At 34.5% G+C, this 27,368-nt stretch overlaps 2 protein-coding genes across 8 annotated transcripts; both read right to left on the minus strand.

Moving 5' to 3' along the window:
- Positions 1-206: 206 nt before the first annotated feature.
- Positions 207-2,789, minus strand: LOC108724695 (48 related 3). Its single transcript, XM_018451236.1, has 4 exons — positions 2,672-2,789; positions 1,416-1,567; positions 820-979; positions 207-359 (listed from the first exon to the last, which is right to left on the minus strand). The coding sequence occupies exons 1-4, from the start codon at positions 2,717-2,719 to the stop codon at positions 207-209; spliced, it is 513 nt and encodes a 170-aa protein (XP_018306738.1). The 5' UTR covers positions 2,720-2,789.
- Positions 2,790-8,661: 5,872 nt separating this feature from the next.
- l(1)G0196 (inositol hexakisphosphate and diphosphoinositol-pentakisphosphate kinase) lies at positions 8,662-26,959 on the minus strand. Of its 7 annotated transcripts, XM_018451224.1 has the most exons (31): positions 26,744-26,959; positions 26,344-26,503; positions 26,107-26,214; positions 25,932-26,027; positions 23,106-23,303; positions 22,885-23,025; positions 22,707-22,797; positions 22,079-22,233; positions 21,653-21,945; positions 21,082-21,276; positions 20,895-20,981; positions 20,635-20,823; positions 20,410-20,507; positions 19,986-20,108; positions 19,483-19,512; positions 18,533-18,767; positions 18,028-18,463; positions 17,816-17,949; positions 17,609-17,723; positions 17,295-17,534; positions 17,109-17,225; positions 16,858-17,015; positions 16,590-16,738; positions 15,619-15,666; positions 13,016-13,324; positions 11,308-11,529; positions 10,688-10,958; positions 10,382-10,473; positions 10,198-10,309; positions 9,562-9,942; positions 8,662-9,472 (listed from the first exon to the last, which is right to left on the minus strand). In XM_018451224.1, exons 3-31 carry the CDS (start codon positions 26,137-26,139, stop codon positions 9,019-9,021), a joined length of 5,202 nt encoding a protein of 1,733 aa, XP_018306726.1. In that variant the 5' UTR covers positions 26,140-26,214; positions 26,344-26,503; positions 26,744-26,959; the 3' UTR covers positions 8,662-9,018. The 7 variants fall into 7 exon arrangements, with proteins under 7 accessions (XP_018306726.1, XP_018306727.1, XP_018306728.1 ...); XM_018451225.1 differs by having other exon boundaries at positions 11,308-11,487; positions 26,107-26,503; XM_018451226.1 differs by lacking the exon at positions 15,619-15,666 and having other exon boundaries at positions 10,718-10,958; positions 11,308-11,487; positions 26,107-26,503.
- Between the last annotated feature and the right edge of the window lie 409 nt (positions 26,960-27,368).

Here is a 27,368-nt window from a genome sequence, read left to right on the forward strand (position 1 = left end):
TGAAACAAAAATCGGCTAATATTGTCGAAGATCGTATAATATGAATGTCACATACGGACGTTAAATTACACTTCGAGACTTAACTATAATATATTAATTAATAATGGAAGACTGGATTCTCGCCGACTAGAAGGTTTCCTTCGATATCGGTTCACAATTGAATATCGACGCATGAGCGCTTATTAATCGTAGGAAAAGAGAAGAGTTCAATTCGGCAAGTAGTATTCTCGTGGTATGTACTCCGTTTTCGGACTACTTGGCTCGATACCGAGTAACTCTCCCATGAAAGCGATGTATGTGATCGCCAAACGCAGTGTTTCAATTCTCGAGAGCCGTTTTTCGTAGGCAAACGTTGGTACCTAAATATGAAAAGTAATTAAAGACTTAAAAATGAGAAGTTTCTGAAGATAATCGAGAGAGAAATTCTCGGGTTTTGTATTATAATTTCTTAACCTTTTGACTTCCAAAAGATCATCTTTAAGGCGAATCATTCGCCTTAAAAATGATCTTTTCAGAATAATTCTACCATTAAGATTTTAATAATTGTTGTGGATTTTTCTAATTGATTTTTAAGTTATAAGTTTATTTTGTTTGAAGCAAATGTATAATACATACATATTTTTCTTTCTCTCTCAAAAAGATATATAATTTTATATTTAAATTAATATATTAATTTATTTACGAGCTATTCGTCCGTCTCGAGAATATTATGTTAAAATTACTTTAAATAATTAATTTTCTTTGAAATAAAAAAAATTAATATCAATTTATTATTGTTTAAATTATTAAATATTTTATTTTTAAAATAAAAATACATACTTTCCTGCGGAGTTTGTCGAAGGCCTCATTCAGATTGAACATCCTGCGTCTCTCCCGGATATTGGCTGCTCTCCTCTGAGATACCGTTGCCTCTCGGCGTCTCGGTTTTTTCGTCGTTGACGACGGCAAGTTCGGTGAACGGCCGTTTGGTGTATAACGACTGAAAATTAAAAAATTTTATATACTTTATCACATGGCAGTATGGTAATTAGTATTAACTATTAAAGATTTTTCATGCGCGTTTATCAATTTAGTATATAGAAATTATATTATTCTACTTGAATATGCAGAGAAAAGTTAAAAAGTAAAGGGACTTTTGGAAAGTAAAAAAAAGAAATTAATTAATTCTTGCACAAGTTTATGGTCGTTTTTCTACGTAAAGCAGAAAATGATTTCGCCAGACTAAAATTTTTTTTTCCGGAACTAATTTCGAAAGCTTGTTAAACATTGGATGTTAAGTGCATCGATGTTCGTAAAGACTATAGGAGAATGATAACAAAACCATAACAAAACTTGTATAAGAATTAATAAATCTTCCAGATGTCCCATTACCTTTTGACTTTACTTTGTGGACAATTCTTCATGGAATGAATTACCTCTGGTGCAACAACGCACAGGGTTGTCTGTACAATCCGTGCTCGTTCACGTGCGGATGAGCAGGCGGCTGTGTCTGATACAAAACAGAACTGTCCCACATTGGATAGCTGGCGATCTCACCACCAACGTACTGCGACATCTCCGTGATTACCTGTTACGCGAATACAGATTTTGTTTGAAGGAATCGGTTAATTGGTTCGGATAGCGCGAATCACATGAGAATCTTGAACACAACGTGTTTAATAGAATTATATTGATTTTGAATAATTTTTTAAAAATATTTTAATAAATGTATTAATTTTATATATTCGTATTTTATAGTTGATTCTTATTTTTAAGGTTGTCTTAAGTAATGTCTTAAGATGCTAACATGACTCTATGATTGGCTTATATCAGACGTCTTAAGACTGTACTTAAGACAGTCTTAAATACATAAGAACCGATTATAAATACTGGCCTTACATGAGCTACTTTGACCAAACTTTGATTAACATAATCAACCTTCCATTTGCAATCTTTTCATTGAGCTAAAGCTCTTTTATTGTTTTAGACTTTCAAAAAATTTATGTTTAAATTACAATTATTTTTCGTCTATTACAACATCTCAACATCTCTATTACATTACCAAATAATTTTGTAACTTAATTGTTAAAATCTTTATTTAAGAAAAATTCGAGCAAAAATGAAGATGAAACTTGAGAATGAAATTTTGTTTATACCAAAAAAGATTGTAGGAAAGATTAATCAATTGGCTCAATTAACTGTTAATTGACTGTCGAATTGTGACTGTCATTTAATACAGTATTTTATTTAGTTTTTGGAGATATGTGCGAATTACTTGGCTCCAGTTAGAGCAAACGACGAATTTTCGATAATTTATATAAGATGTTGGATTGGAAGGAAAGTAATGTCGTACTTTTTAGCTCAAATTTATATATATTCTATTTAAAAAACAAATTGACAATTATATTATTTGATAGAGCAAAATTTCAGCTTTAAGAATCTGTTTTTTAATTGCGATACGATGATTGTTATGGAATTATGAGCAATCAAAGTCAAAATGCTTCTTTTATTTAATCTGCGATAATTAAAAAATCTTAGGAAAACTTTTTAATTTATAATTTAATTAAAGTCGCCAGCAAAAACGTGCTACTATCACGATTTAGCCATCATCTTCTCTGCCCTTCATTTTTTATCACTAATATCGAAGACAAAACTGTAAATCGCGTCGTGCGGAACTCGTCCTTGGACTCACTGGTGTTTGATTTCCATTAATCTCCCACAGCGGTTCGGTGTAGCTCATATCCCGCTTCCTATCCAGTGACGAGTGGATACCACCAGCGTGCTTAATTCACTCACTCTCGCAGAGGATGAAAAAAAATTTAAAAAAAGAGGGGTTTACCGCACACGACGACACTTGGATAACGTCCTGCAACGTTTCGGGGCTCAAGTGTTCCGTTCTTCTGAGGACCCTCTGATGGGATAGCGCATTTTCGAAAATTTTGCGAACACCCCGGGGGATAACCGCCCCTTTGCAATCCCCGAATGCGCGCGGATCGTTCACTACAAGACGCGTGCGCCGCGACGCAGACACGACATTGGGGCTCCCTCGTACCCCTCGTAACCCCGTTGGGCGGTGCTTACCGTGACGCAGCCTACCGGTACCACGAGAGCTGATCTCGTGTATCGACCGAAAGATTGTAAGATGGACGCAATGGACAGCAACCAAACGACGAGAAAATTGAGCTTCCAGTCTAACGAATAAAGTCCCGTTATGTGGACTATACATTTAATATAAGGTCAATATGTATAATAAAAATTTTTTTTCATTCATGTGTAATTAGGATTATCGATTAATGAGAATCTGGTGAAAACCGCGGTATTGAGATATCAGTTAAAGAAGCTTACTGTATGTACGAGTAGCTAAATAACACATAAGTGAGCAAAAGAAAAAAGAACGTTTAAAAAATTTTATCGCATCTTATCCGCATCTTAGATTTATATTGGTTTTATATTAAATTTGTAATAAACAAATCAATTATTTATATACAATATCAATATTTTCCTGGATTTTTCGTTTCCTTTATCCTTTTTTTAAGAAAAAAGGTACTGATACTTGGATGTCACGAAAATCTATAGAAAGGAATTATGTAAAGAAATTAAGGAGTCCATTGCCTTATCTTAAATCTTGATTGATTGATTAAAATTTACATTGGTAATGCATTGATTAAACGCCATATTAATGTTACGAATTAAATATATCTACAAACTTGTCGAAGACTTCGGTCAAAAATTTTCGAATAATTCTGGCTCATAATCTGTAAAATGTATATATTTTTATACTTTACAACTTTTTGCAATTTATGAACAACGAACTCGAGATTTTTATTTTGAAAATTTTATTTACGTGCATATCAATTATATTAATTTGAACTATTATATTTTTAAAATCATTTCAGCGCGCATTTTAAAGGACTACATACATAGTATATAAATTCACACAGATCATACAAGCACTTAAGTTCCAGCTAGACCATTTAAGACAATGATTTCTATAGATTGTGTTTTTCACATATAGGATCCTGTGTGTGTAAGATATAATGTTGATTATATTTTTAATAGATTAATATTTAATATACGCGACGAATAAAAGTAAAAAGTAAAAAAAAATACATGATCAAAATTAATATTCCAATACATCACCGATTAATCAATGTTTAACCATAAATAAAATACAAATTAAGTTCAAAGATTTATATTTTATTAAGTGTATATATGAAAGTATTCCTTGTAAAAATATGTACATATAAAATAATAAATATAAATAATAAATGTCCAAAGTTTCTGTCTCTCATCTCACGATGTTCTACGCAAGAGATGTGCTTGGTGCTATTTTGCATCTTGAACAATTTTATTTTATTTTTAACTTTGCTTTGAAATAGTATTTTTCTGATAGTTTAATATCTATTCTAGTAATGAAATTCTCGCCAAATATTGCACATGATTTTTTGAAGGATTATTCTATAAATTAATCAAGAATATATAAAATAGGCAGATTGATATTTTCATATTTATTTAATATATATGTAACATTAAATTAATTTGTTTAATAATATTTAGCATTTATTTAATGGCACTTATTAATTTACAAGGCAAATATTAATTTACCTAAATGTATGTTTTATGACGTACATCTATTGTTAAATATTAATTAATAATATACCTTACGTCCCTTACGAGATATCAATTGATTTCTGTTTTCTACGTTGGTTTCTCGCATTAGATCACTCTCTCGTCACAACTGCTCGAGGGATTTCCGCGACGAATCCGCATAATAAGCATCAGGAAAGTCTGGAAAGGTCCGTGACGAAATCCTGTAATTTCGCTCAGAGGCGTGACCCCGTTGTGGGCAACGATGCAACGGGGTCGGTGCATTGCCATTGTTAGCGGCGCATCAAAATCGGATCGGATGAACACGTGCAAAATCCGGAGGACGGCATTTACGTGGCTTGCTCCGTTTATTCCAGTGAATTCGGCTGGAATCGCCTCATTTTTGTAATATATGGTATTATATGGTGTAATGCATGGTATTGCGAAAATTAATATTTAGTGCCATTAAATAAATACTAAATATTGTTAAACAAATTAATTTAATGTTACATACGTATGGAATTTCGAAAAAATTTAGTACTGATTGCTCCTCAAATAAGATACATTGCAATATTAATTTTGGTATATATATATTATTTTTAATTTTTTTTATATTCACATGAGGTATAATTAAATATTGTGATCTATTATAAATATAATGGTTGAAATTAATAAGCTAAAGATAGGTTGCATAATGAGTAAGAATGAAATTAATAATTTATTTTTTGCGAAGCAAATTTCAGAGAAACGAGTAATATCTAAAGATATATAACACAAACGATGTAATAATAAAATTTTAATAAGCGACATATAATATCCCATACAGCACAGAATTTACAACAATATCATTGCAAAATCTCTGCAATATTGCTGTAACATGCAATGTTGCAGCAATGTTACTGCAACTTTTGTGCAACTTTGTGCTGTAGGAGATAATTAGAACTGGAAAGCAATGATAAATATAAATAGCAGTTCTCCATTAAACCTCAATTCCGAAACGATTTTATAATAAATATTTAAGGCGCTTTTTAAAAATTATAATGAAAATGTGAGAGAGAACAAAAAATAATGAGAATTTATTAATTTTAATTTAAAAAAATAATGTACAGATTTTAATAATAGGGTGTTTGATGTCCACTTCTAATCTATAAGTTTTGAGGATTATAATTCTCAAAAATTAATTTTTTTATGAATTCTTGCGAATTCTTTCCAAAGTTGGTCTATTTCTCTTTCGCAGAATGTTCAAATAAAATTTAATTTCACATTTGATTTCATACGTATCGTATCGGTTGCTCCAGAAAATGACGGCGGAAAGAGCTGGAGCTTACCGGCGCCGACGCTTGAAACATCGATCCGGGGCGTCAGCTTGCAGTTATGTATATAGTTCATATTACAGCAGAGGGTTGTATTAAACATCCACGTCGTTCTCTACTTGCGCCTACAATCCATACCGTTTATCAAATATTTTGAGTGATATTACGCTCATGCAGGACATCTTCTCGCGCTTCAAACTTATCGTAATTTGTTATACGATTTTGTCGCGATATAAGGAAGAACAGGCCTGTAATTACAAAATCGGTTCTGTTATGAAATGTTGAGTCAACATTTTTTTAATTTTAAGATACAGATATATAAATAATAAATATAAGTAACTTTAAAATATAGAAATGTAGATATATAGTAAAAAATATAACAGATTAATTTTCTCAGGTTTTTAGAAGAAATCGATTAAAATGATGTTAAACTCCATATATTTTCTAAATTCTTTGAAGTGGAATCTCACTTTAAAGAATGAAAATTCTGCCACTCTTGAAAAATAGTGGCAGAATTTGTAAACTTTAAAAGTGAGAGATTATTTTATAGAGATTTATTCCAAAAGTTTTAGAGAGTCAATATACAACGAATGTCATTAAGCATCTAATCGACATTTATGTATTTTGAAATATGTAGATTTCTTAATATATTTCTAATTATTACTAAAATATTCTTAATATGATCCATTATTTTTATTGCATAAACAAACTAATTTTACATAAAGATAAATCTTGACTATATATTTAAGTGTAATTAAATCTATCTCTAAATGAAAATTGTGGAAAACGATTTGTCGGCGTCGCGCTATTGCGGGGCGAGAATATAGGAGGTTTCGGGGGTGAAAAAATGTGGCGGAGGGATAAATCATACGCCACTCGCGCGACGTAATTAGAGTGTTTCTGGGACGCGGAAATGTCGCGAAGCGAGGGGATGCATCAGGGAATAACTAATAACTTTATGCAACCCCTCCCTCCCCTCGTCGAAGTCACTTCGGGGGAGCATAAACATGAGATCTGATTTGACACGCGGAAATGCGCGATGTTTATACGCGCTCGTTGTAAGGGTCGGTCTCTCGCTCTCTTAGCTGAGTCAAGTGACACGGCTAATATCTATTTAATTGATTCAGGGATGGATCGCACCCCTCAAACTGCTCTCTTGCTCGCAAACAATATGTTGACTGTCCCTCGAAAGGACGGAAAAGGCTCGCACGTGTCCGTTGAAATCGCAAATTGACTCTGTGCCATCGATTTGACGCACAGCCAATTATAGACAGGAAGGATTATCGAAAACAATCGCCGTAAAATCACGATGAGACGGCTGCCGAGTTATCCCTGTAATGTTACTTTTATGTAAAAAAAATAAAAGAGAATTTGACAGGCTTTCTTTGGAATCATTTTCGCGCGATTTCAGGACACATATCAGCCATTATTATTTTTTATTATTATATAAAATTGAATTTTTTTAAGTTAAAATATTATAATAAAAATAAAAATGCAATAAATAAACTATAAAAATATATTTTGTTAAATAAATATAAGATATTAATATAACTGTTTCGTGTTTATATTCTTTTTAAATGAAAAATATATATATTAATAAATTTCCAACTTTAAACTTTTTGCAAGGACTATACGGCTGATACATCCTCAATTGTTAACTTAAGAATATTAGGAAATATAAAATCTCAACGAATAAGTTACGTTTTAGATTGTTTTATTCAAACATTTGTAACATAGATATGTACGTACATATATTTTGATGTATTTATGAGCACGCTGTTTACTATTTTACAAGTACAGTTGATCTGCGGTTAATATTTACTACGTATTTTCTGTACTGGTTCGCAATACCAGAAGTCGCACGTCAAGTGTCCACAATCGGGATATTTCTTCGTGCAACTTCAAGCGTAATTATATCACCTTAATCAGGACATTTTCTTTGGCTCGGATAAAAACCTCCTCTCCAGTACTTACTACTATACTGAAAAAAAAAATGTAAAAAACGTAATATCTTCGATTACACATGCAGTCGCCCGAAATAAAATATCTAATAGATATTTTCGTTGTCATTCTCAACATCGTTAGCTAGTGCATGCATACATTTTCAGTCTCGTACATTCGGTAACTTCAAGAAAATATGACTATTAAAAACTATTGCAATATATTTTAAAGAACAGAATAAAATTCAGTAAATACACATTTTTACATTTCTTTCTAAAATGCCTCTTTTATAATCATATGTACTTTTTCTCCGCACGTCTCTTCTTCTATTCAGTCACCTTTATATTTAATTGAAGCACACGTAATGGCTATGTTTATCTACATAGCGTTTGTACATCTGCAATAATCTCTTTAGGAAAGAGGTAATCTTCTATGAGTGTAATTACGAGTCACAGTCAACAGCGATGATCCTAGACAGTATTGCTGCGCAAAACCTTATTTAAGAATCTTAAAAAATGATAAACGATCGAAAATGTATCATCAATCTACTCCCTTGATTAAAAATTTTTAATTCTTTTTAAAACAGATTCTACAAATGATGTAAATATGAATTAAAATTAAAAATTAAAACACGCAGATAATGATATGTAAGTAACAAGATTAATTTTTCTTTCTCACTATTATCAGTTCAGTAATTCGTTGATCTTTTTATAAAAGACCCATTCTAAGTCAAATGTTTGCTACATTATTTAGGATGATAAACTATCATAATTTTATTCTATCTGTATTGATAAAATATATTATTTTTAAGTCACGAAGCGATTTAGAAACATGATCGCTTTCTAGAGATATTTATCAATCTAAAACAAGAATATATATCGTCTTTGATTTAATATCTCATTTATATAATGCTATAAAGATTGGAAGGAGACGGGGTTTAAAAGTTTCGCTATTATAACTCTCTCTGAATAACTGGTCCTGGTCGTATACTTTTATCAGCCTTAATGAATAATGCTACGAAACATCAAAATGACTGTTCAGCCGTTTAATTAATACCTGCTATTTTAATACTTTTTGTCGTCTAAGAAACTATCCTTTCTAAAATTCTAGTAGTGTAAAATGCTACGTCGTAAGAATAGAGCTAATATCACGAGGATATCGAAAAAAATATCAAAGTAAATTAATTTACGATTGATATCTATTTCTTTTCCTCCTTAACATCGAAGCCCACAGTGACGTTAGAGCTATCCGTGAGACTGCCGGCTACAGTGAGTATAGGTTCCTCCTGCTGGCTCGTTCTCGAGGAATGTGTCGGTTCTGTGCTTAATTTCCAATTTTCCAGATCCGCGTCCGACATCGTCGAGAACGAGCTTTGCCTCGAGTAACTGAAAGTCGTATCAGGTTTCGATACAACTGGCTTCGGCGTCGTGACACTCTGCGAACGAGAAAAGTTCTTTCGCTTCTGAGAATTGATGTGCGAGCCACCGCACTTTTTGGAATCCTTCTTTGCCTTTTCCACGATGGATTTACCCGTGCTTGAAGTATCGGATTTCTGAGGGGTGGAGAGTTTTACTTTATCGGAAGTACCGGCGTTGTCAGTGTCCTTAATTCGGACGTCGCCGTGCGATATATCCATGCTTTCCACCACGAAACTATGGTAAACAAATAACGCCACGATAAATATCGATATATATTTTCATATATTATGTATATTCGTGTTAAACTGATTTTATTTGCCTACCGTCCGATCTTCTTGTAGCTGCTACTTAGTTTCGTAGGATTAACGTCATCCCTCTGCTCGAATATCGATTTAACGTCTTGTTTCTTTTGCTCCTCGGTCTGTTTTAAAGTCAACGTGTGATCCTCGTCTTCGTCGATATTATCGCAAGGAAGATCATCGCCACACATGAGTTTTGTCTGCGCGCTGCTGGTACCTGATTGTATCGTTTGCGGTATTTGCGTTATTTTACGTATCTGACCGTCCTCGTTGCTGTAATAATCCGTATATGAGACGCTGCCGCGACTTTCTCGATTCTCTTGATCGAGACGAATACAAAATTCGTTAAAGTCTACGTCCAGGCAGGAGGTCGGGGAGAATTTTGGCGCGATAAAGAGTTGAGCACTGTGAAGGGAGAGGTGTTATTTCTAACACTCAACGCACAACGTAGTAAGATATTAGAGAGATATGTAAAATCTAAATTAACCAACAAAGATACAATCACAAAATGATATATTTAGAAAATTTAGGACTACAGAATGCAAGTAACTAAATTAATAGTTAATTAATCACATAAATTCAACATAAAAGGAGAAAAAGTACAAAATTAGAAATAAATCAAGTTTATAAAATATGTCTCAAGACACATGCAAGACTCACCTCTCGTTGCTGATTAAGCTCATAGACATACTGCATTCGCCTGTCGACGTTGGTGCAGGTGACGATGGCTCGGAAGATAGAAAAGACTGTGGCTCACTACTCCAGCCTGTGCCTGTATGATACATAAAAGATTATTAAAATAAAATTGATATTGCTACCACAGTTACATAGGATAGATACGCACTGTTCGGGCTCGTAGGTGATGGTAGATTCCTAGTGTCACACGTTTCTGCTTCACCAAGGGATTTATACTGTATCGGTGTCGGCATAATGTACCTATACAAAATAATAACGCGATAATGCATTAGAAATCGAGCAATCGTAGCTCATATAGTTTTTAGTAATTAAATTATAAAACGATACATGTATACAAACACTAAATAATTATTTTAAAAATGACGTAGTAGAATATAACGCACTCATCGGAATAAGTTTAGGAGCATTCTTGCTCGAAATTTGATTGGCGCAGAGGAAAGAACTAAATACTCACGGGCATGTTTTATGTAATTTCTTACGGTACCTGACAGCTTCCGTGTCGGAAGAGTGGTACTCGCGACTAATCCCGGCATGGACGAGGGGTGGATTGAGCGACTCGTGCGTCGATCCGGCCGGCGACGACTTAGGCGGTGACGAGGCCGGGGTCCTGTATAACGGCGCCGTGGTCATCATCTCCAGGAAGCAATCTAGTTGACGTAGCGACAACGCGTTGTGTAGAGTTTCCAAAGGTCTGATAGGGGGCACCCCGCCAAAGCCTTCTATCGCTACGGAATAAACATGCCAATTAGGAATCATTTTTTAATATTTTAATTTATTCTCTCTCATTCGGATTTTTTATTTCATTAGATAAGTTGTTAATAAAATATCGATATTTTCAAAATTTCTACTATTGTATATCCGAATTATCAGATTATTCAAATTGAAGGATAAACTGCTCGGATAAGATTTAATGCATTTTAATAGCTTTTATGTTATTCGGAATACAATAAGGAAGTTTGACTAAATTTGAGAGAAATTATCTTGCTAATTTTATATTAAGCATAAAACTACTGAGCGTTAGTTATTTATATTATTATATATTAATTAAATATATAATAATCTAGAGATGCTTGCCGGCAACCGCGGACGCATGAGGTGGTACCATGTCCTTCAAGTTTGGCGCGCTCGAGGAACCGCTTATTACGGCAGTGCTGAAGAGACTGTTGGCCGAGCCAGTGAGCTTCTTGCTGACATTGTAGCCCAGCAGCTTGAAATAACTCATCTGTCCGGAGATACTGTGACGGTGGCGCCTTGCTGTGCAGGTAGGATCAGGTTGAGTGATCCGCGATTGTGTGTCTAGGGGTGGAGAAGAGGAATGAGGCCTGGACACGGGATGTCTGGACGGATGGGGACTCAGACGCTGATAGATACTCCGGACATTGATGATTAGTCTCGTGGATCGATGGTAGTGATAACGGTGAATATTTGTTATATGTATATAATTGGCATGTCTTAATTAAAAGCCGGCAGAGATCGACTGTGAAGCTTTAAATTCTATCACGACATACTCGTGCTCGTGCTCGTGCTTGAGTTTGTGCTCGCGTCTCAAGGTGAGAAGAGGAAAATTAATAATCAAAAAGAGACGACAGAGCGATAACGAGCAAAGCGAATCGGTGAGCATAGAACTATTCCTACAAATATTAATTATTACATTAACGATTGATTCTCTACCTCTTTCTGAAAATAAATTTAGAAAGAAATAGAAAATTAGGACTAGAATCGAATTTCGATTAGTAGGAATAATCCATATTAGGAAACAAAAACTGGCATTGGTCTTCCTTCGAAAAAGAATATCAAGCTAATTGAACAAATCAGTAAAATATTATAACAGATAAAGAATTAAACTTTACGAATGCCCAACTAATTTGATGTACTTTTGTTGCAGTAAATAGATTCTTGACTATCTCCCTTTCTATTCTCCTTTAGTTCGTTAAATAATTTCTTTATCAGACGACATAATTTCGTCAAATCTAGAATAAAATAATGTAGCAATTCACGTAGGATCAATTTCATATTAATCTCATGGATCGAGGTTTCCAACATCTGATTATTGAGGTCGCAGAAACTCTAGAGTAGCGCATAGAAAAGAAATAACTCAGTCGCGTCCAATCTGCGTGTCGATGTCATAAGAGAAGATGTAAAAGAAATCATCAACAAAAGGACAGGACGAAATGTTATTTAGTGATTTAAGAATAATGTTAATCCCGATTGTCACCAGATAATAATGTTATATTTATATTATTTTTTCTTTATATTACTAACTCTTAAACCTTTTCACTATCTATGGCATATCCAGCTTTCTTTTTCCAGTACTTTTCCGTTACTTTAATTAAAGCAATGGAAAATACTTTTTTATACATACACTTTCTCAGTATCGTTATGCTTAATGTCTGGTGTTTCGGTTGAAAAAATTTTTTTACAAGTTCATTTTTATGAAATTATAAGCAATTGATTTGGATGGATATACTACAGTGTATTGTTCCCGTAGTGTGGAACAAAATTCTCATTGACATTGACACTAGGATTAGACCTGAATAATACTGAGAGAAATACTGATAGAAATGTTCGATTAATTAAAATTCTAGTTGAAAATGGACAAATTAGAATTGCCTGGTTAAATTTACTAAATTCTAATTATGACAACTGATTGATATCAGAGTTTTTTGGTTTATCTATTTTCAACCAAACATTTTTCCCAGTGCAGGTTCTTCTACGCGCCACTCCGACATGCGACGATCTCTCCATCAGTCCGCGTGAAGTTTGTCGTTACCCTTGAACTCACCACAGAGTTCGACGGATGAGAGCAAGGTCACTTCGGAGCGCGATCGTTCGTACTTTCTGCCGCGACCACGGTACCCGGTGACAGTCCTCTCCGGCATATTGCTGACGGTCGCGAACGACGGATCGGGTAACGAGCAAAGGTTGGCGGATAGTTGTCTATCGTTGCACGCATTGCGAAGCGAGCACGAAGAAGCGAAGCTCTCCTCCGGCGAAACCGGTAGCTCCGGTGAGCTATGCGATTGCAACAACAGCGTCGTCGGTTTCCACGTGCGTTCCTCGTCGCGAGATTCCTCCGGAGTTGGCCCCGCGGCTGATAGCGAGTTGCGATGCGATGCGGTGCGTGAGGAAAGTGCGAAATGCGCAGGCAATAGATCCAGATGTGATAGCGTTATCAGAAGGGGACGGCAGGGTACGGTGCAGCATTCGGAATGATGGTGTAATGAGAGGAAGAGGAGAGAAAAGAAAACAAAAGAGAGAAAGAGCCGATTAAAAATTTGCTAAAGAACCGGAAGGGACGAATCTTTGGATCGTTGCTCTCGTGATAAAAAAAAGCAATGATTACCGTAATACCCGTATCAAGCTAGAGATTACGATTGAATTTCACCAGTCAGAAAAAAGAAAACCAATATCAAGTTTAGTGAACTTTGCTTTGATTAATAAAATTCAATCTCAATCTCAATGTCTAGTCCGATACGGGCATAAGAACATTGTCACTTTATTATATATCTTGCGACATGCTTATGAATAATTCAAAAATTATATATAAAGAATGAAACAATCTCTGTAAGACATATAATAAGAATCGTCAGCGTAAAGATCTTAAAATCTGTTATAATTATTACATCTATATTTATATATGTAGTACAACACATACATAAATAAATATTGTACTACTATATGTATAAAATATATAAATATTGTATATAGAAAATAATTTTTGAATAATCTCGTGTTATTAAATGAACAATATACTTTGACACTTGAAAAGATTACGAATATTACATTTTAATTGTTTCGGCGTTTAAAGATTCGTCAAGGAAGAAATAAAGTAAATTAAGGATAGAGTATACCTTCCACCCTCTGCGCATAGTTTAGCGAGTATGTTGGATTCACGAGTACGCACACCATAACAATCGCACACGATAGCCATGCAACCAGTAAGCCAATCAAACCACACGACTTTTTACATATATAGACAGCCTCGTACATTGAAGTTTGTTAGGATGCCGAAGCTCGAACGGCATTAGTATACAATCGTGATAATATAGTGGAAAGATATGATGCTTCTCTTTGGTCCGAGTCCCTTTTTCCTTTTGACTTATCGTTATGAATTATACATGAATGAAGAAGAGGAACGAGGTTACGAAAGAGGTGATGTTATATATGTTCTGTAAGCTACTTATTCAAAGGTAACAAATTCGGCGATCGATGAAAGTGGTGGCGGTGTAAGATGAACATGACGATAAGGACGAATCGACATGAAACGCAAATACAAAAAAAGAAGCTGTGAACATTCGATGAGCGTCAACAAGTATTGTTTGAAAAAATCGATGATATGAAATTTGATGACACTTTAGATGAATTTATACGACGAACGTATGACAAATGCGTTTAGAGCTCCAAGAAGGAATTACTCGATGGTAATGAAGATGTGCGAGTTTCGTGGAGATGATGATCTTAGGATCGAGGATTCGGGTGGGCAGCTAAATGAACCACACTACAATGCGTGTGGTCCAGACAGTCGCCGATACTTGATTAGTTGGCTTCCACGCGCACAACTATCGCTGAGCAAAGAGTTATTTCAACTGGAATCACTGCTTCCTACCCTGGCATTGGTAAAATACACATCTCTCGGCTGTACTACATGAAACAAGACACATTAAACTTTTCCGGATAGATCGCCCTATCCGGATAGATCAACCAGACTGTGTTTCGCACCTTCGTCCGGTGTTTCAGAGATCCAGTCATTAACAAAAAGAAAAAAAAACGATACCAATCCTTTTTCTGGTATATACAGTATGCGATTTGTAGAACTGATTAAAGGAAAAATAACGAAATCAACAAGTGCAGAGAACTCGCAACATATCGTGAAAAATTAACTCGGGCAAAATATACAAGATTAATTTACTGAGGAAGAGATGAGACTATACTAGAGATACGAGATTATAGCTACGAGGTATAAGGTGTAGGATGTGAAAATTGGCAGTTATTTTAATCAACACTTTGTAATACCGACGATGTGCATAAGCGCATTCCGGATACTGATGTACATATATCGGTCCAACAATTATGCACATTAATTGCAACGAAAAATCCGCCGAATGATCTATTTTATATGAGAATCAGAGTTATGCTGTACGTTTGACATGAAATTTTATTAGCATAATTATGCAGGTTGATGGAATTATTTCATTGCAACATGTGCATAAGAGTTTCTAAGAGTAAAAAAAAATTTTTGTATTCAAACAAAAAATGTACATGTGGATAGGACGGATCTATTCGATTATGGAAAAAATAAGGATACGTAAAGTATCATCCGAAAGTTTACGTGTACATTATCTTGAAAAATCATTTTATAAAAAATGGTAACCGGTAAAAACGTACCTTCTTTGTTGACCGCGTCCAAGCTCTGATACTGCAGTTTATCCGCAGCTACAAAAAGAGAACAGTAGAACACAGAAGGGAGCATTGTGGCGACATTCCACCATCAATTCAATTGCCAATAATTAGCCCCTAAAAGTTCTAATATCTCGATGCCTTTAACGTTAACATAACACATATATAATATATATTAAACGTCGTTATATCTTTGCGCGCATTTTTGCAAAATTATTCTTCGAAGAGAAAACAAAGACATCCTTACATAATACTATCGTTATTATATCGCACGAGCCATTCCTCTACATGCGACATATTTTGTAAAAATGATATAAATTCAAATTTCTGCTCTTATTTAAATAACAAGAAACATCTACAAATTTAACAATACGACTTCACCTCAAAATTTAGAAACAAGTAATATTAATCTTTTACAATCATATATAAATATTTTTAATTACATACTGTAAAAATTGCACGAATTAATAATCGAATCATTGATTCGTTAAGTTAAAACGTTGAATACCTAACCGGTTTAAACTTTGATATATTTTTCATTAATCACTACTTATACAAGGGAAATAGGATTTATCGTGATAAAATATAATTTCACGGTGTGAATCTATTATATAATTGGGAGGGAGGATATATACGACATTCATACATAGCATACTATAAATATCGATAACTGCCATTAAGGTGGTGTATAAATATAAAAAAGATCAATAATTAATAATTATATAATCATGCACAAACCATTAAACGTGTTAAGGATACCGTACACGTCTTACATACACATTCCGTATATTCATGTGTATGTATACATATGTATACGCACATATGTATACAGCAAATATAGATCAATCGTTAATATTACATCTCGGCCAAATATCGCTTTGTATCAGCGACATCCTTCACACTTACTTCACTAAATCTGCTCACCGACATGAATAACTTGTACATTAAGGTGCACTTACCTTTCTCGGGCTTCTCTTGCCGTTGATGATCGTAGCTTCGCGCGCGTGGTTCCACAATGTTTCCTGCTTCCTTGCTTCGGCGTTGTCGCTGACTTGCCGCCAATTGGCTGCCAAGTCTAGCAGCTTCGTGTCCGGCCACGGTTCTAGCGCTGTACATACAATAACATTGAATGAAACCTTTATTCTTCACATATTATTTTATCAAGATGATAAATGTGTGTATAGAGAAAAATGCTCCATACAAATTACATATAAGCCAATAGCAGACCTGATGGGAATCGGTGCCGAGCCCTGCAAAAATCCGCTATCATACGGTTCGTCCATCATATTCGGGTCTAGATCCATCATGTCGATCCCACGACTAGTCGTTGGACTGTTCAGCATAGAGTCCATAGTGTCTATTTCCATTAATGGTGGAGGCGTATCCTGAAAGCAAATTTTTGTCTATCATACAACTATTTAAATGGTTGAGAACAAAATAACACTTGTCAAAAATTAATAAATAATAAATGTACTTACAGCTTGCGCTGTGGGATTTATCAAATCGTCTTCGATAATGCCCAATTCCGCATCTTCCTCCTCTATCCGGGTGCTACATTGTGAACTAGTGTCTTGGCCAGAACCACCACTCTCCCCCTTAAAAAAAAAGAAAAAATTAATTAATTTGTATTGAGGCAGCGTATTAGAGATAATTTAAAATCTTACCACATTATGACTGCTCTCATTGCGCGAGTGTGGTCTAAATCCAGGCCCAGGCGGTAGATTCTTCTGCACGCAACAGTTAACGCCAGGACTGAAGTGCAATTCGACATGAAAACGTTCCTCACTGCATGGATCTTTGGTTGGATCCTCGTACAACATGACGACAATTTGCGACATGTAGTTCAACTCGGAGACCATGCTGACGTATTCCATCGCGCGTCGCCACTGTTCGTCTTTCACCACCTGCGAATCGATGCAAAAGAAATTAGAAAACAGGAAATTATTTCTCCTAACTGTAATGTGGACATGTTACTTACATCGAGTAAACCACCATAACGCAACACGGTTAGCAAGGAATGTACATGACTCTCACTTGTGAAGTACAGCCTCGTGCGTACATGGCGTCCTGGACTCGAGACACCATGGGAATACCTATAGATTATTAATAATAACTATAGTTACTAAAAAAAATCTCGAACTGTTAAAGAAGAAAGTTCTTCAAAAATAAGACTCAATTGTTATACCTAGGATTAAGCCTATTTACAGTTTCCTCAGATTCTTCGATATTTCGTTGTAGATCAGCCCGTATTTTTTTCAACAAAGGCGTACATATACCTTGACCAATAGTCATTTTCTCTTGTACCGTTAAACCATATTCCTGCGCATTAATATATAATAAAATTTACAGTTAGAAAAATAAAATATTGATAGAATTAGCGGTGAAAATAAATTATACCTGAGGGATTACTATATCCGCTAAAGATTTAGCGTACGTATATAATTCTTCCGCGTGTTCGAATTGCAATGTATGATTATTGTGTTGCAGATCGTATTTTATACAATCGTAAATATCAGGAATTTTAGATATGTCGAAACGTTTGTTTTTCGTGCAAAAATCCTTTTCTATCTTTCCCCAGCGACGTCCCATCAGTTCCCACGTTTCACCGTGATAGAGTATCGTGTCCTTTGTCTTTGGATCTTCCTTTTTTATTCGCACGATATCTAAGAGTTTCTGGATAAGAGTATGAACGTGTTGGCAGCATCGGACCGGATTCTTGACAAAATCTAAAGCGGCATTGATGCTGAGCGCGTTTCCCGGATTGATCTGTTCTCGATCCTCTCGAGTAAAGTCTCTATCTTGTTGTAGCAGCTCGTGCAAGCGTGTTTTTACCCTATAATTATAAATATCGTGTATCATGCGGAAAAGTTACAATTCAAGCATTTAGTGAAGATCTACTCACATATTCTGATACTTGCTACTATCGCAGTCGTTATCTAGAAGACCATTGGTATTCGCGCTTTTCACCATTTGCACTAAAATAGGCGTTAGCTCTCCCTCTAATGCAAGCAATCCTTTCGCAAAAGCCGCCGCAGTCATTTGAACGCGTCCCTCATCGCTAGCATAGATCTTCAAGTCGTGGCGAAACGTGGAGTGCAAGCGTAACAAACCCAATCCTTGTGCACCTGCGTATTCACCTACGTTTAACAAGGGGGAACAATATCAACACACCGACGGGATTCCTCCTGTCACAGCTATCATAATCATAGAACACAACGACAACGGAACAATTTAGAAATTACTCCAAAAAAAAATAGTTGTCGAGATGACCTATGCTCTAGTATCGAGATCATCGTGATATCGTAAAGATATATTATTGGGATTAATTATATCGTAAAGACATATCGGGATTAATTATATTATATTAACGTTGTGACATAATTCACGTTAAAAACACGGAAGATACTGCAAGTTTTTCATGTCTCTAAATGTTTTAGAGTTACCTTAAAACTCCTCTGTTGGTGTTTTAATAGAAAATTACATTTTGAAGAATATATATTGTACAAATACGTGCATAACATCTTATATATAAAAAATTATATTTAACGTATTGTAGTGCCGTTAAAAACAAAACTAATGGAAACGTACATTAGCATAAAGAAAGCGTGTGGCGAGAGGTAAGTGTGGTGTACGCTAAAACCGCTAAACCATGCTATTCCTCAGTTGCCGACAACGGCTTGTTTCCACTAAGTCGAATTCGGCAACTCGAGAATTCGTTCAAATAAAAATACAAAGTGTGCAAGTGTTACTCTTACTGTTAGCGCCGTCGACCGTAACATCGCTATTTCTAAGGACAGCAATACAATCTACAGAGAACTATGGAATAAGCGTGGATCGTAAATAAAAGGTTACCGTGATTTGGTAACATCTCTGATTCTTCCTCTGAAATAACATTTGAGATAGATTATCCTATATGTGACTCTCGAAAGTATATTACTACATCTCACTATTAACTACCAGTTAGATATGATTGCCAATATGGTTGTTAGTGCCACAGTGGTTGCTACACTGGCAATTACTCTCGCACAAATTCGATATTACTCTTAAATAGCTTTTACATTTCTCATACAAATCATGTGAGAATACGATTCAATATCATTACGCCAATCTTTTTAAGCCGTTCAATAATTTCGCAACTTGTACAATATAGCATTCTCAAGATACAAGAGACAATAATTCATACCGAAAGCCTACAGGCTTTCAGATTATACTTCATATATATCACAGGTAAACCCAGATCAGGTTTAGCTAATAGAGGAAAATTATTATAGAAACGATTTTCGATACTGTGTAGAAACTTAAAAGCGAGCATGGCAAGCATATGAACATAAGATACGAACCACTAAGGTGTCTACCTTGACCACCGGGGTACATGCAGCGGAATATGCGTCCTAATTCTTCCGCCTGAATACGTCCTGCCGGCGTCAGTTCTCCGCCCCATTTTAATATCAAAACGAGAGACGGTTCCCCTAATCGATCTAAAAGAGAAAAAGTGAAGAGGTACGCGCATTTTTTCATATACATAATACATAATTTTCTATAAAATATATCTATCAAATATATTATATTACGGCCCGTAAGCATTTTTATCGACAAATATACGGTTTTATTTCTAAAATTCTATAGTGATGTAATGTGAATTATATACCAAATGCGCGCTAACATTGTGTTCTGAATATGGGCCCATATGAATATAAATATATTCGTTAAATATATATCCTTAAAAATATATATCCTATGCATATTATATAAAATAGTGAAAAAACAAACGAAGCATACTAAGATCACTACCGTCGTCGGAAGAACTTCCCCGCGGTCGTCCTCGCGGTTGATACTTTAATTGGACTTTGCGATTTATGCCAGAGAAATGCCCGTACCTGGGATGTAGAGTCAATAATTTTATTACTAATTTATCGTCTTACTCAATTGTGTAATATTAATAATAATCATGCATGTCTAATTAATTCATTAAAGTACTATACTGTTTTGAATATTGCTACATACATTTCTAAGACGCTCTTAAGTTGCTCCAATTTCCCTTGTTTTTCTTCCAACTCAGGACCCGCCGCACGATGCTGTATTTCCGCTAGTAGACTACGCGCTGTATCGAGAATCTCCTGCAGCTGTTTAGGACGCTTTAGTTTGACATGACCGTGTTTATAGCCATCATACTTTGCAAATATCTCAAAAAATCTGTAAGACATTATATATTTTAACTTACGATATTTTTAGATGAGGAAACATATAAGATCTTGTTTACTTACTTAGGATGACGCACTTCTACTTTCATCTTCTGTTTTGGGGTTCTATCACCATGTCTAATAACTGCTACGACACAGCGCAATTCCATCCTAGATAAATATCGAAGTAATTAGTAATGATTGAGAAACATGCTTCAGTATTAAAAACATAATTGTGTATAGTTTAATTATCACTTGTGGTGAGACTAACATTTTGCCAAACGTGGTTGGCACGATAGGAGGATCGTCCAATTGAAAGGGAACGCTCCACGGAATATGCAACGTGGGAGCCAGTTCCCTAAGTATCATATTCCCCAAAATCTTGGCACAGTCATCGTAATACTTGTTCGAGTTCTTTACAAAACTAAATCCATTCACGTCGCACACGAACGACTGGCCGTTTGCTCTGTAACCAAAATCATGTTGTATCAACTGTACTTACTTGACTTTTAACTACTTACGTAAATCGCAATACGCGCTTGTGTCAATATCTGTTTTCTGACTGAAGTCAGTATCGCAACAGAAATCAAAGCTATTGAATGTGTAACATGATATGCGTTCTAAAATAACATTGATAACCGCGTCGGTAATTATATTACGTTGACACGTAACATACCACGTCTTAATAATGTTATACAAACAAACTCAAAATAGATTTTATATAAGAAATGCATCTTTTTAACGAATGCGACATATCATTGTTCATAAAAAGAATTATCGAAAAATTAGACTTAATTTCCTATCATACTGGTTGTATTACATGAAAATGTACGATCACATACCTTAATAAATCGAAACCGCACACCGTTTGCTTGAAGGCCAAACATACTTTCCTACTAATTAATTTCTCAGCATTGTTCAATATCACCGGATAACGAATTTCTTTGCCCTCCGAATCTCTCTCAACTTTGCCGTCGAGAGCAGGGCTCTTCCTCGCTTCGGCATGAGCGTAATCAGGTCCCACGGTATAGACTTTAACGTCGGTGCCATCGGTAGGCATAAAATCTTCATAGATATAAGAACCACTCTTGCGAACGCGAGATTCTGGAGAATATACACTACTACGGCTACCTATCTGTGTAATGAACAAACATTATTCATACAATAAGTTAGTTTTTAATTTTTTCCATTTAGGAAAATAGCGCTTGCTTTCTAAATCTTTTGTACAAGGAATCATATACTGACTTCACGAAAGATAATATATATACCTTTCTAAATAATCTCTGACTTCCTCCTCCAGCAGAAGTAGGATAGTAAATATAAATATTATGATCTTCAGCGGATACTGGTTTTTCCACGAATGGTTTGTTGAAAGTAATACCATTCACTTCTACGTGATCTTCTGACTCCACTAATTCATGCTCTGAAATGCAGTTTATATTTTCTAAATGTAAAGATTAATTTTCTAAGGATGAGTTTTGCATATTTGCAACGTTTACTTTAAAATTAAATTCAAGATAAATTCAAGGTTATTTCGGGATCTGTATAGATTAGTTACTTAAAAACTGAAGACGAAAATGTATGTAGCATTGAACACTGAAATATAGTATTTCTAATCGCCAGAGAAGCTATATATGCAGATATATATTGAAGGACAGGTATCTATCAATAGATTTTTCACACACACTAATAAAATAATTTTTAGCAAAACCAATAAAAAAAATTGTTTTATGACAAGACGATGCCGTCCCTAGAGAGCTAAATGTACAAGTGACACACATGATTGTTTTAAATTCATTTGAGTACGTCATGGCTATTTGATTTCAAAACCGGATTGCGAAGGATTAAGTATTTGTAATGCATTTACAAACAATGCAAATAAATTTTGTAACTCACGTTTCGGATCTGGTGAATCTCTGTCGAGAACGGCATATCGTGGAATTTCGATACCTTCGCTTTCCAGTATAGCATAAACTCTTCTTCGGTCCTACAGCAATTTGTATTAATATGTAAAGGATATATGTAAAAGAAAAATACATTAATATATATATTCTGAAATTAAAGGCTTATATACCTGGATGTCGTACTGCATCGGGAGATGATTGATGATAAACGGTTTACGTAAATTCGCATAATTTATAGCCTTATCAAGTGGGAAGCCTTTACTATGGAAACTTATTAAGCAGTCGACTACAGGCCAATTTTCTACAGGTTCCTATAAACGAGTAAACACAAAAGATATAAATTTTGTAGTGTAGAAATACGGTATAATTCCACAACGTAAATATATATTACCTTTAATATCACTTCTTCTGGAAAGACGACAATTTTTATATATTCGAATTCTTCGAGCCTTGTCAAAATCTCTTTCATCGGTTTACTCTGTGATTTCTTTGCCATTGCACATATCCCAACCAAGACTTGCTTTCCCTCTCCTTCCACATCACTCCCGCCCATATAAGCATCATCTTGGTTGCCTTCTGATAATTCAGGCTAGAAAGCAAAATAAACAATAAGTAATAGAAGAATACATCGCGTATGCAAATCATATCTTAATAATGCAATACTAATAAACAGAAAATAATTTTAATAAACACTTCAACAAAATTTATACATATACAATATAAAATTAAATTCACTACCACACACTCATTTTTTCTTTTGAAAAATCAGTGATAGATCAAATAGCAGAATGTCACAGCCTGATACTTTTATGTAGTTTCTAAAAATGAACGTGATTTCTAAACTCCGCTATATAACAAGCAGTGATGAAGATTGTAAAATCTTCAAGCTAAATAGTGCTCACCCAGTATGCCTTTAGGCAGGATAGAAATCTAGGCTTGTCGTCAGCAGGACAATTTTCATCGCGAACTCTTGTAAGATTACTCATTATACTCTTTAGTTTGATCTTTTGATAAGTAAGTTATACGTCGATCGCATATGTTATTGCCTACATAGAAAGGTAATACATATCAAGCAACAAAGCGTGAAATATGTAAATTTGAAAATGAAAATTCACGCTATTTTTTAAATTCGTGATTCATTCATTATAAAATTTTCATTCACCTTACACGTTTATATTTTCATCTATTTTTGTTTATTTTGCTTTACCATTACTATTTTACTATAATCCAGATTCAATGAGAAATGCAATACCAGTCATGCAGCAACAAGCAAAACCAAAGTACGAGCGTTTGTTAATCACTGCAATGAAAGATTTAGAAAAAGAGGTGAGATATTAATGTGATAAAAGAAAGAAGAAAAAGATTACAGCAAGTTAAAGAAATATAGTGGAATCTATCTTCATTTCCTATGATTTATAATGATTCAAATACATGAATATAAAAAGTTCTTGTAATAGCAAATTTCTTATGATTAGCAATATCTGATAAGTTATCACAGAAAACTACATATCTGTTATGTTCAATTGATAAATCTTTATTATTTATGTATTTGTATCTATTTCTATAGAGTTAAGCACATTCTTATTAGAGCATTACAATACATATTTCTTTAGTCATATACCTATACATATACACACGCACTTTTACCTTGAAAATAAAATTCATTGCTTCGAGTATTAAAAACTCCATAAATTCTGATGTCTTCTGTTCTGATAATAAGCAATGATTTAATTGATAATGTTCCAATATCGATCACTCAAAAGTATGATTACAGTTAACGTATCACGATAGAAAGATAAAGAAAAATTTATATCACTTCTATTCTCACTGTCACTTGAACATTATCACTATAACTTAGGACTCAAATATACTCTTGGCAGCATATCCCTTCAAATGATATGAGAATATAACATTAAATTGTCAATTAATTTAGATTTTAATAATATGCATACTGTTTGCCTATTTGAACTGCGTTCACACACTGTTAAAGTAACGAATAACGAATACCTTCTGGATGAAACTTGCAATTGCCATAATGTTATCAAGCATAGTTAGAAAGAATTTATAATTCGGTCAATATTAGCACTGATATAATTAATGGTAAATATTAACAAATATACAATATTCCTTAGTGACAAACGGGATGACTGTTTGCGTTGCACATGCATCAATAGAAAATTTAAACTGCTGTATTACGTGCATACCATTCGTGCTCGAATAATGTATCTTATGATGAGATAAATTCCTGTCTGACCAAACATCATGGAAAAACACAGAATTTAGCCTATTCTTCTATTGATTGTATTTATACACTTCACTACATGGAAATATTTACTAATATTTATCGCAAATGCTTACACTGACTGATTTAATTCTTTAAAAGCTGATATTATGTAATAAGGGTATATCTCTTGACCATGTAGGTATTAGTGATTAACCGCCAAAAGTTTCATCAACATTTACTTAGCAACTGTTTACGTAACTGTTGGTATATTTCCGCTTGCAAAGGGCAAGTAATATTGTAAGAGAATATAGGTGTATAATTTTTTATGCGTAAAAAAATATTTATATGTATCACATATTCCTCTATATATAGATTTCTAACCTCTGACTGAATGCTATGCTACGTTTTCCTATATAGCTGTTTTACAGCGTGCACAATTGTCGTTTTTATAACATAAACACAAGATAAAAAGATAGAAGTGGAACACAACGTTGCTGTTTTACTAATCTCAAATCAATCCATTTCTTGAATAATAATCGATTGTCACAGAGACATGTGGCTCTGTTCGCGTCACGTTACTTCTCTATGTCTGTGATACCTCATCAGATAAAAAAATCAGATTCATACATACAACTAGATGCAAGATCTAGAAAATTATTCGCATAATATATAACAAAAATGAATATTCATTTTACATTTAAAAAAACTTTATAAATAAACTACTTTATATACAGCTTTATAAACATACTAATATGTGCCGTTAGGAAGCTGAAGGATAGACTTCAAACTGTGTCTTATGCAATATTACAAACACTTACAATCATAGGTCTGTTTTTTATTTCTGTACTAGACTACATTAGAATTTTTTTTGCTTTTACTAAATATCAAACATATAGTTACTTCACTTTAAATTCCAACAACGTACACTAGTTCAGTTATAGAAAACAGACCTTGTGTATTTCACCAACAGTAAAATAATCATCCCAAACTTACTCTTTTCGACGAACGATAGATTGAGGGAATACCAGACGACTGTACTGTATTTATATCTCCTATATAGAACATCGGTCTGCTTGCATTCCTGAGACCCTGTAAAGCAAAAGAATGTCGTTAGATCAAGCGGAAACATGTAATCTTATCTCGAGATAAGGTTATAAAGAGAATTTACTTGGTAACCATGTTCCAGTTCAGTGTAAGACATGACAAATCCAGTCTCATTGATAAAATGAATACCTGTTTCACGTGTTTATATCAGATAACGTCCTGTGCACTAAAACTACCATGTTAACTCACATCAATTGCATTAATTATCATTCTGTTAATATCATTTATAAACAAGTGCAAAATACTACTTGAGAGATGTGCAAGCTAAGAAAAAAAAACTGTCTTGTTCTTGTAATCTTACAGGCTCTTCTCTCTCACTTGAATTCCTAGCAATGTCAGCGAGTGTTTTTCAATGTTTTCTTTTCTAATGATAATATATAACGATGTTTGTAAGAGCGTTCTTCCTCGGATGTTCGTTAAGCGACAATGTGCGTCGCTCGATGCGTTGTTTTCCTAAGGAGCTGTAATATAAAGCAAATGTTTGCAAGGAGTCAAAGACGGGTAACGAGTTTACATATCCACCGAGATAACTGTGTTTGTAATAACCAGCTAATTAAAAACAATTGCGTCGAGTCGTATTTGCCTTGCTGATTTAATAAACGCGTTGGTGAAGTGCGCGCCATGCAAAACAGCCGCATGAATTCGTCGATAGATTTGCGCGGAGACGGAAGAAAAATCGAGCGATACTCAGCAGTACTTACTGTTTGCCACGAAAATGCGATCTGTGACGATGATATTCGCACGTGACTCGTAACGTGACACGGTCGGGGATCGCGACTCTCCGGCCGTTTGAACTTGCGTGTCTGTTGACGTCGCACAAGTCTTGTCCCGGCATGTGTCCACGAGATCGAATCTCGAATTCTCGACAGTGGTGTTCCCCCCAGAAAGCGGGATCTTCTGCGCATGCGTCACCTCTATACCCGACATACAAGAGGGAACTCGAGAGATTGGAAAACGTTCTGTCAGGGGCCTCTTTTTAATTTTTAATTTAAAAAAAAATATTGCATAAGAACGCGAAACTGAAACCTACCCTCCAAGGGTAGTTTCACCTAGTGACAATTTTTCTCAGAATTTTTATTTTAATTTCAGAATTTTTGAATTTTGCAAATTTCTAAAAAATTTATCGGATTTTTTAATACAAATTTTCAAAAGTATTGAGAAAGTCTACTTTTCTAGAATCTTTTCTTCATATATGAATTCTATGTAATATCCAAGATTTCAAAGGTTTTTCATTCCATTTTGATAAAATCTTATAGTCTAAAAAAAGTTTGAGGTATTTTTTTGAAGATTATAGAATGAGAAATTTTAGAATATTATTTCAGAATT

This window comes from Mycetomoellerius zeteki, unplaced genomic scaffold, assembly GCF_001594055.1.
Source record: "Mycetomoellerius zeteki isolate Tzet28-1 unplaced genomic scaffold, Tzet1.0 scaffold31, whole genome shotgun sequence".
NCBI classification, from domain to species: Eukaryota; Metazoa; Arthropoda; class Insecta; order Hymenoptera; family Formicidae; genus Mycetomoellerius; species Mycetomoellerius zeteki.